Genomic DNA, 11,606 nt, shown 5'->3' with positions numbered 1-11,606 from the left:
AAAGGACTGAAATTAAAGTAAAGAGGGACACAGTAATTTGGATTTCCAAAATTCAGGGTTAGGTTCCCGTCAGTTAACAATAAAATTGGGAGAAACAATATTTAGAAGATATCCGCACAATGGATACAAAATTACAAAATTATGAGGGGCCCAGATAAAGTAGACAGGAAGTACCTGTTTCCCCTAGCAGAGGGTTCAAGAACTAGAGGACGTAGATTTAAGCTGATTGGCTAGAACAAAATTAAAGGGATGTGTTACTAGACATGCTGTCACTGTGTGTCCACATAGTGTTGGACACAGCCTAGAAGCACAGTGTGGGTTTAATAATACCGGTACCAATCGGGATATTAACTGTACCATGGAGGCCCTAGAGGCGGATCTAAAACCCACTTAAGTGGTATATGCCGGAGAGGGCGAATACTGTGTTACAACTAATTTGAAAACGTTTAAATATGCCAATCTAACTTGTGATATTTTAAGTCCAGAATTCTACTCCATTTCTGAAGTCCTGGTTCGGATTGGACCCGAGGAACTGGTAGAGATACATCGGCATAACCTCACCACCTTACAAGTTTCTGAGAATGTCAGAAAGGACTTAAAAGAATATCAGGACACATTTGGGTATCTGACACCCCTGTTGCCTAAATACTTGAAAGCATTGCGAATGGAGATACGCCTCTCCCAGAAGGTTTATTATAACCTACAACAGGACAATAACAACATTAAGCATGACACTGACCAAATTAAGTTCACCACCTGGTGAAATGACCTCTGGAATTTGGGACTGAATATACAGATCCATCTTTGGATTAGATTAATTTCATATGTATTAGTCGTAGTGCAGTTTGTTGTAATGTGCTTCTTGATTTTCATTGCATGTAATAAATGTAAGCAGAGGATGAAGGGTTTGGCAAAGGTAGTAAAACAGAGCCTGGGTGAGAATGTCCCCATTGTCTCTGTGGTTTCAACTAAGAAAACATCTTAATGGTACCGGGAGTATTACCCGCTGGGGTAAGGTGCATGTAAAAGGGAAGACAATTATAGTTTGATAGGATTATCAGATGCTCTGCCTCTCTTCCACCCGGACTGGTGGCCAACACGAAGGGAACCTGGTTAAGATGAGGTACAGCATCTAACGGGATATTGTAGGGAGAATTTGGATTAAGGGATATAATGGGGAGGGCACCAATTCACAGGTGTAAAATGGTCTGAAAGGTACCATTCAGTCTAGTTAGGCTGGAAACAAAATATAAAGCACCATAGGACATTTGACTATGTTAGCCTTTTCAAACTAACATGAATAGGTTTAGCTGACCAAGGACATTCGCAGCTTACTTGAGAGATGTTTAGAAGGAGTCTGTTCCTGAGCACAGATAAGATACAAAGGAGTATTGATGAAACATGTCTGTGTTCTATTGGGACTTCTCTAGTTCAAGGGCTAGTCATATTCATTGTTATAATTCTTATAGTTTATTGCTTACTTAAATGTTGCTGCACTGCAGAACCTGCAGAACCAGTGAGCACCGTAATAATTGGTTATCATATAATGATAAAAGGGGGGAATGAGAATCCCTACGTGGTCAGTTTTCGGTAAAATATTAAAATGTCTACGTGGCAAAGAAGCAGAATGCAAAATGATTAGAAAGGGTTAATTAGTTAGTAACTGAGATTGGTACAGGTGGCCTGGCCCTCCTGCTGGGCCATATGTTTGCGTAGTCAGCAGGGTTGCATGGTCTTATCAATGTAGAGTCTTTGATGTGATTCAAGGACTGGTCTGAATGTCTGCATGTTTATGGCAGATCAATATAGGTAACGAGCTTAGCCAAAGTTGAAAGACATTCCAGGTTGGGAGATAAGGAGCAGAAGGAACAGGGAAGAACATTCCAAGTTGGAAGGTGAGGAAGTATCCCCTTTGATGTCTAACAGCAACATGGTCAGCACATGATTATTTATGATTGGCCGGAAATAATGTAACCTCGCATGGCAACCTATGCCCAGCTTATGATTGGTGTTGACCCTCGTTAAGTATGTTCCAACCCTATTCATCTGTATAAAAACGTGTGGATTTCTGTATGTTTTTGTTCTTGCTCTGCCAGCATAGAGGGACTCTATCAGGAGTCCAAATCAATGCTGCAGACTAAGAACCCTACTATTAAAGATGTGTTGAACTTTAAAATGTATTCGACTTCAGTTTTTACTGAACCAGACTGAGGGGAAAGAATCCGGATCATCAATGGTATGAAATGCATGGCAGAGAACTGTCTGAAATGACGTGCTCGTCCGAGTATTCCAAGGACTGTGAGCTCCAACTTACATTTTCTCTCTGCTCGTCTCTCTCCTGAACTCATTATGAACTTTGGTCAACGTTTGAAAATTGCAAAATTGAAGCCCACGGAATAAAAGAGCGGAGGCAGCATGGAAACTAAATTGGCGAAGTGACAGGAAACAGAGAGTTGTGGTGAACTGCTGTTTTCACTGGCGGAAGGTGTATGGGGATGTTCCCCAGGGGTTAATACTCGGATCACTGATCTTTTGATACATATTAATAACTTGAACTTGGGTGTAAAGGGCACAATTTCAAATTGCAGATGACACAAAACTTGGACGTGCAGTAAACTTTGAGGAAGATAGTGATACACTTCAAGAGGACGCACACATGGCAGCTGAAATTGAACGCACACATGGCAGCTGAAATTGAACGCAGAGATATGCGAGGTGATTACGTTTTGGCAGGAAGAATGAGGAGAGGCGATACAAACTAAATGTTACAATTCTAAAGGGATGCAGGAGCAGAGACCTGGGGTTATATGTGCACAAATCTTTGAAGGTGGCAGGACAGACTGTGAAAGTATTTAATAAAGCATACTTGGCTTTATAAATCGAGGTATAGAGTATAGAGTATAAAAGCAAGTAACTTATGCTAAACCTTTATAAAACACTGGTTCGGCCACAATTGAGTATTGCGTCCAATTCTGGGCACCGCACTTTAGGGAGGATGTGAAGGCCTTAGAGAGGGTGCAGAAAATATTTCCTGGAATAGTTCCAGGGATGAGCGACTTCAGTTATGTGGATAGACTGGAGAAGCTGAGGTTGTTCGCCTTAGAGCAGGAAAGGTTAAGATGAGATTTGATAGAAGCGTTCAAAATCATGAAGTTTCTCGACAACGGAAAGAATAAGAAACTGTTCCCATTGGTGACGGGTCGAGAACCAGACTCCACAGATATAAGGTGTTTGGCAAAAGAACGAAAGACGTCATGAGTAAGAACTTTTTAACACAGCGAGTAATTGTGAACTAGATTACGCTGCCTGGAAGGTTGTTGGAAGCAGATTCAATCATGACTTTCAAAAAGGAATCTGGAAAATAATTGAAGGGAAAACACTTGAACGGCTTCTGGGAAATAGGGGGGCAATGGGACGAACTGGATTGGTCTTACAAAGAGCTGGCACCGGCTCGATGGGCCCAATGCCCACCTTCTGTGCTGGAACCATTCCACGAGTCTATGATTCTATGACTCTTGGATAATTACAAACTTCTTCCTGGAATATCGAACATTGTTCATTTGTAATCGCAGAGAGCGCAGTGATTGGGTTGGACAAACTAACAGATCACATTTCAAAGAAAAAATCTGCAGAATATGGATGAAGATGAAAAGGTTCCGTCACTGTCCACGCCGAGTGACCTGGGAAGATGAAGGTGGACATTTTGTGGGTGTATATACAGTAACCACAGTGCGTCATTTTGGGAGAATGGATGTTCAAGTGAGAGGATGAATCGAATAGCGTCCAAGAAAGAATCTAATATCAGGAATTCTTCCGTTCTGTAAATTATTTAATTAACCTGACAATTACAATAAATGGATATCTCACCACATTCTTCAACTGCTCTCTGAATTTAGTCTGCGTTATTGCATAAATACAGGTGTTTGTACAACAGCTCAGAAGCTGAAGCATGAATCCCATTTCTTGTACGAATGTAGGGAGATATACAGAGGAATACCCCATCAAAAACATTCGCTCAGAAACTACAAACACCAGAAACAGCGCCCATAACAGGATAAAATTCCCCGAGATAACAAACAGTAAAATGATGGATTTCCTGCGGTTCTCCATCTCTGGGTCACTGGCACTCTCCCTATTGCTGTGATCCCGGAGTCTCCTGCGGGCTCTGCTGGCCACTAAAATGTGTCTGACAGTTAAAGTGTTGAGCAGCAAAATCAGAACAAATGGGACACCCGGAGTGAGAAGATAATGAAAAAATTCAATGCCTGTCCATATCTGCGAGAATAGACCACCGCTTGTCACACCACAGAACCAGGGGCTATTGGATAAAATATAATCACCGTTGTAGAAAAAGTACCAAAAAATGTTCTTTAAACAGAACAGCACAGTCACTGTTCCTAAAACCACAGCTGCCGTTTTCTCGGTGCAATATTTGGTTTTCAGCTTCTGGCAACAAATGGCCACAAATCGATCGAAGGTGAAAGTGACGGTGAACCAGACAGAACAGTCCGTGACTGCATGAACCAGGACGGCGTGAATATTGCACACGTCAATGTGGTATAGAAAAGTGAATTCTGAACGATAAGTAATGGGGATCTGCCTCGATATCAGATCAGTGATAACGACCAGTAGATCCGCAGCTGCCATGGCCACCAGGTATCGAGTGACACATTTGGAGAGTCCGCACTTTCCACGAGACAGGACAATGATCGTCATTAAGTTCACTGCAATTCAGCGGAAGACAAGCAAATTATAGTAAACTCTCAGAACAAAGGAGCCCGTTTGACAGAAATAATCATAGAATCACAGTATTATAGAATCATAAAATCATAGCGTCTTTGGAACACTGAATCATCGAATCATAGATTCCAGAAGAACAGAGTGAGGCACTTCGGCCCATCGTGTTCCTGCCAGCTCTCTGAATGGGCAATCCTGTAAGACCGCTCTTTTCTTTCCCCATAATTCTGCATTTTTTTCTTTTCAGGTATATTTCCAATTGACTATTGTATCTTAATTAAATGTGATTAACATACGTTCTTTCATTGCACCAGTAATATTTTTGTTAAGTAGTGAAAACCAGGTCAATGTCTGGTGTCGTCCGATTCCATGGAGTCCATGCAGGATCATTTGACAGCGCTGCTGAAATCAATAGTAGCAGCATTCTAAAGAAGCTCTTTATTAGTTTGATGGGCGTGCTCAGAATTAGACTGTGATATTTGGGCTCGAGAAATCTTTCGATGCGAGAAACAGGTCACAGGGTCAAATGTGAAACTGACAAGACAAATATTTCCAGAATTAAAAGGAGCGACGAAGTCGTAAACACATCGCAACCACACCCAGACGTAATTATGGGATTCAGAACGGTTGCGATGTAAAGTGACAGTGGACATGAGGCAGGGACAGGAGAGAAACTATTAAGGACTTTAAGTTGATCGTTTACAGTAACTTCAACCAGTAATTGAATAATTAGTAAAATCAGAACCTGCACATCCAGTGTGGGCAATGTGCAAATTTTAATTAATTTCAAAGACCGACTGTCAAGTTATATTTCAACTAACGTTTACAAGAATTATCAGTTATTTCAAACAGTCTGACAACATTAAAACTTTAAAGATCTGAACACAGGAGCAGCGCTGGGCTTCTGGGTTTTATCTGTTGGTGATCATCAAATAGTTTCACGAATTGAAACAGGGAATGTGGGAGAATAAATTATGACATGAATTTATGATTCATCGCAGTCCAGTAAGAATCGTGTGGTTACATATCCACATAATAAACAGGAAACAAATGAAATGAACTCATTTGTATTGCGGAATAGCAGGAGATGGTAGAAAATCAGCCTGAGACTCGCTGAGAGATCCTTTGAACTGTGCCAGACAGGTCTGGGACTAAATGGTTATTTCACAGCAATGATTGGAGATCGATCCACTGCAATATAATAAAATGAAGAATTGATCCTGATACATGTTGCACTTGTATTGCTGTCCTCAGCATCCGGGGGCAGTGACACTGGTGCAGTGAGGGAGATGGGGAGAAGTGAGGCAGCTGACGGAAACTGAATCATTCCTCCCACAACCTGAACCACATGGAGCTGGAGTTAAAGGTCCCTGGCAAACTCATGCTGAGAATTTGTGAACTGACACAGGGTTCAGTGGAGACCGAAGGCAGTAATCTGATGAAGGCAGGGAATCGTTCATGAAATTGCCGATTCTTGAACCACGTGGAGCAAACAGCGTGAAAAAAGGGTGGAGTATTCATTCAGCTGAGAACAGTGAATGGGAGACTGTCCAATAATCGCAGCGAGGAATCTCGAGTATTGTAGAAACACAGGAAGGGGAGCGCGGTATTAAACCAAACACAATAAGAGGAGTGCGGTATTTTACCAAACACAGTAAGAGGAGCGCGGTATTGTACCAAACACAGCAAGAGGAGTGCGGTATCATATCAAACACAGTAATAGGAGCGCGGTATTATACCAAACACAGTAAGAGGAGCGCGGTATTATACCAAACACAGTAAGAGGAGCGCGGTATTATACCAAACACAGTAATAGGAGCGCGGTATTATACCAAACACAGTAAGAGGAGCGCGGTATTATACCAAACACAGTAAGAGGAGCGCGGTATTATACCAAACACAGTAAGAGGAGCGCTGTATAATATCAACCACAGTAAGAGGAGCCCGGTGTTATCCCAAACATGAAAGGAGGAGCGCGGTATTTTACCAATCTCAGTAAGAGGAGTGCTGTGTTATACCATACTCAGTAAGAGGAGCGCGGTATTATTTCAAACACAGCAAGAGGAGCGCGGTATTATACCAAACATAGTATGAGGAGCGCGGCATTATACCAATCAGAGTAAGAGGAACAAATATTTCTGCAATAAAAAGGAGCGACGAAGTCGTAAACACATCGCAACCACACCCAGAGGTAATTATGGGATGTGGAACGGTTGCTATGTAAAGTGACAGTGGACATGAGGCAAGGACAGGAGAGGAACTATTTCGGACTTTAAGTTCATCGTTTACAGTAACTTCAACCAGGAATGGAATAATTAGTAAAATCAGAACCTTCACATCCAGTGTGGGCAATGGGCAAATTGTAATTAATTTCAAAGACTGACTGTCCAGTTATATTACAAATAACGTTGACAAGAATGATCAGTTATTTCAAACCGTCTGACAACATTCAAACATTAAAGATCTGAACACAGGAGCAGCGCTGGGCTTCTGGGTTTCATCTGTTGGTCATCAAATAGTTTCACGAATTGAAACAGGGAATGTGGGAAAATAAAACATGAATTTAGTTTATGATTCATCGCAGTCCAGTAAGATTCGCGTGGTTACATATCCACATAATAAACAGGAAAAAATGAATTGAACTCAGTTGTATTGCGGAATAGCAGGAGATGGTAGAAAATCAGCCTGACACTCGCTGATAGATCCTTTGAACCGTGTCAGACTGGCCTGGGACTAAATGGTTATTTAACAGCAATGATTGGAGATAGATCCACTGCAATATAATAAAATGAAGAATTGATCCTGATACATGTTGCACTTGCATTTCTGTCCTCAGTATCTGGGGCAGTGACACTGGTGCAGTGAGGGAGATGGGGAGAAGTGAGGCAGCTGACGGGAACTGAAATTTCCTCCCACAACCTGAACCACATGGAGCTGGAGTTAAAGGTCCCTGGCAAACTCATGCTGAGAATTTGTGAACTGACACAGGGTTCAGTGGAGACTAAAGACAGTAATCTGATGAAGGCAGGGAATCGTTTAGTGAAATTGCTGATTTTAGAACCTCAAAGAGTTATTGAACTACGTGGAGAAAACAGGAGCAAATAAGGGCGGAGTATTCATTCAACTGATTCCAGTGAATGGGTGACTGTCGAATAAACGCAGCGAGGAAGCTCGAGTATTGTCTGAAACACAGGAAGTGTAGCGCGGTATTATTCCAAACACTGAAAGAGGAGCGCGGTAATATACTAAAAACCCAAAAGGAGCGCATAATTATACCAAATACAGTAAGAGGAGCACGGTATCATACCAAAGAGAGTAGGAGGCACGCAATGTTACACCAAACAAAGTAAGAGGAGTGCGGTGTTATACTAAACACAGTAAGAGGAGCGCCGAATTATACCAATCATCGCAAAGAGGAGCGTCATATTATGTCAAACACAGTAAGATGAGTGTTCTGAATGTAACAGTTCGCTGGATGTCATGATGTACATTACAAGACCAGTGTTGCAGTGTTACATTGGTCACAGAATCAATAACTGGAAATAAAGGCTTACTATGATCCCCAAAAGCGGCGACGAGGGGATTGTAAATAACAAGATCATTAATACAGTGAAACATGGTTTTTTGAATTAATAACCAGATATAAAATCTTACCAGGAACACCAACAGCAGCGAGGATGGGATAGTAAATCTTTTGGAGATCGTAAAGTGTCCAGAGTATCAGATATTTTATCATCAAGAACGAACCCATTCGTTCAGTTTGTTGGTGGACTGATGATTCCAGTTGATGCTGGAGGCGGTGATCTCCTCACACATTGAGACAAGCTGATGAATTCAGCGCCGTATTTATTGTAGAGAAAACCTCTCCTGGGAGAATTGTATTCCATAGTGACGGATTTTAATCATGTCATTGAACAAACAGGTTACACTAACCACTGTTACACTAACAATTTTCACAGGCATTGCAGAAAGGTATAATCCAGCGCTATGATGATCAGAATATAATCTTGTTAACTTTTAAAAGAACAGAACATGAATGTGAAAGTCACGGTCTTGCAGCAATTATACCAAGTGACACGTTAGAATTACGAGATGATCAAAGACCAAGGTCCATCTAGTTCACCATCTATCATCCTGATACAACGATAATGGTGTTGTTTACTAATCATAACAATTAACCTCTATCAATTAGACTACAACAGACCCAGAAATAACACGAGGAAAACCCCAGTGGTGGAGAGGTTTGGGACCCATCGGTCCAATGTCACCCTTTGAGCCTAAATATGCTACACTTACCGCATGTCATGTCTCAAATTATTCTTACATTGCACACCAAAATATTATTTTAAGATTTAAATCTATCAAATTTACATTTTAATGAATCAATACTGACTGCTTCACCGTCTCCATAGTGCGTCTGTTCCAGAGAGATATCACTCACACACTGAAATATTATTTCCGCAGTTTAGTTTTGAGTACACCACCCTTCAAGCACAGGCCACGTCCTCTGATACTATGGTTCTGGAAAGGTGCAATACCTTTTCATGGTCCGTATTATCTCGTCCATTTAGAATCCTAAAAACTGGAAACAAATAAACTCTCAACCTTTTCTGTTCCAGTGAGAACATATACAATTTACATAAACGCTCCTCAGATCTGAATCGCTCCATCCGCTCACTCATTCTGCTTGCTCTCCACTGTATCCATTCATCAGCTGCAGTATCCTTTTCCGACTGTGGCGACCAGTACTGCAAACAATATTCTAATTGAGATCGCAGTAATGATTTATGAAATGACAGGGTGACCTCACCATTTCAGCTCAATGTTGACCTTTTAATCCATCCCAACAGTTATATTATTCAGTGTCACCGAGCATTTTTGCGACAGCTTCAATTTATTGTCAATCAGGGCTGACAGATCTCTTTCATTTTCCATGCTTATTATTCATCGTACACTGATAGAATCACAGAATGACACAGCACAGGATGCAATTCGCCCCATCGTGCTGTGCTGTCTCTTTGACAGAGCCATTCAATTAGTCCCAGTAATCTGCTATTTCCCCATAGCCCTGCAAAATTGTTTACTTCCAGTATTTATCCAATTCGCTTTTGAAAGTTATTATTGACTCTGCTTCTACCATTCCAGTTCACAACAAATAACTGCGGATTTTTTTTCCTCAAGTCACATCTGGTTCTTTTGTCAATTACCATAAATCTCTGTCTTCTGCTTAACAACCATTCTGCGAATGGGAAGTGTTTCACATTATTTTCTCGACCGAAACGCTTCATTATTTTGAAGAACTCTCTCAAATCTCCCCTTAATCTAATCTGCTCCAAGGAGAACAAGCTCAGATTTTCCAGACTCACCACGAAAGACTACCTCATAACTGGTACCATTCCAGTAAATCTTCTCTGCACCCTCTCCAAGGCCTTGATATAATTCCTAGGGTATGGTGCTCAGAATTTGAAACAATGCTGCAGCTGGGGCCCAACAGGTCCTTTGTAAAATTTTTGCAAAACTTTCTTGCTTCAGAACTCTATGCCTCTATTTATAAAGCCAAAGATCTCATGTGTTTTTTAACAGCCTTCTCAACTTGTCCTGCCAAGTCTTGTACAGGTATACCATTTCACTTGTCTGACGATATCGTCCTCAAATCTATCACTATCTTCCTCACTGTTCACCACATTTCCGAGTTTCCTGTCATCTACAAACTTGGAAGTTTTCGGAACATAGGAACAGGAGTAGGCCATTCAGCCCATCGTGCCTGCTCCGCCTTTTGATAAGACCATGGCTGATCTGTGATCTAACTCCATAGACCTGCCTTTGGCCCATATCCCTTAATACCTTTGGTTGCCAAAAAGCTATCGATCTCAGATTTAAATTTAGCAATTGAGCTATTATCAATTGCCGTTTGCAGAAGAGATTTCCACACTTCTACCACCCTTTGTGTGCAGAAATGTTTTCTAAACTCACTCCTGAAAGGTCTGGCTCTAATTTGTTAGACTGTGAACCCTGATCCTCGAATCCCCAACCAGCGGAAATAGTTTCTCTCTATCCATCCTATCTGTTCCCCTTAACATCTTATAAACTTCGATCAGATCACCCCTTAACCTTCTAAACTCTAGAGAATACAACCCCAATTTGAGTAATCTCTCCTCGTAACTTAACCCTTGAAGTCCGGGTATCATTCTAGTAAACCTACGCTGCACTCCCTCCAAGGCCAATGTGTCCTTCCGAAGGTGCGGTGGCCAGAACTGCTCACAGTACTCCAGGGTTTTGTACAGCTGCAGCATAACTTCTGCCCCCTTGTACACTAGTCCTCCAGATATAAAGACGAGCATTCCATTAGCCTTATTGATTATTTTCTGCACCTGTTCATGACACTTCAATGATCTATGTACCTGAACCCCTAAGTCCCTTTGGACATCCACTGTATTCAACGTTTTACCATTTAGAAAGTACCCTGTTCTATCCTTTTTTGGTCCAAAGTGCGTGACCGCACATTTGCCTACATTGAATTCCATTTGCCACAGTTTTGCCAATTCACTTAATCTATCAATATCCCTTTGTAATTTTATGTTTTCATCTACACTGCTTGCAATGCCACCAATCTTTGTGTCATCGGCAAACTTAGATATGAGACTTTCTATGCCTTCATCTAAGTCCTTAATAAATATTTTGAATAATTGAGGCCCGAAGACGGATTCCTGCGGGACTCCACTAGTCACATCCTGCCAATGTGAGTACCTACCCATTATCCCTCCTCTCTGTCGCCTTTTGCTCAGCCAACTTTCTCACCAAGTCTGTACTTTTCACTCGATTCCATGGGCTTCTATCTTAGCTAACAGTCTCTTATGTGGGACTTTATC

At 41.5% G+C, this 11,606-nt stretch overlaps 1 protein-coding gene across 1 annotated transcript; it reads right to left on the bottom strand.

Annotated features, from left to right (window-relative positions):
* Nucleotides 1-3,825: 3,825 nt before the first annotated feature.
* Nucleotides 3,826-8,488, bottom strand: LOC137319822 (probable G-protein coupled receptor 139). The gene is made up of 2 exons (XM_067981743.1): nt 8,392-8,488; nt 3,826-4,724 (listed from the first exon to the last, which is right to left on the bottom strand). Exons 1-2 carry the CDS (start codon nt 8,486-8,488, stop codon nt 3,826-3,828), a joined length of 996 nt encoding a protein of 331 aa, XP_067837844.1.
* Between the last annotated feature and the right edge of the window lie 3,118 nt (nt 8,489-11,606).

This window comes from Heptranchias perlo, unplaced genomic scaffold, assembly GCF_035084215.1.
Source record: "Heptranchias perlo isolate sHepPer1 unplaced genomic scaffold, sHepPer1.hap1 HAP1_SCAFFOLD_90, whole genome shotgun sequence".
NCBI classification, from domain to species: domain Eukaryota; kingdom Metazoa; phylum Chordata; class Chondrichthyes; order Hexanchiformes; family Hexanchidae; genus Heptranchias; species Heptranchias perlo.
This window is presented reverse-complemented; position numbering and strand designations above follow the sequence as displayed.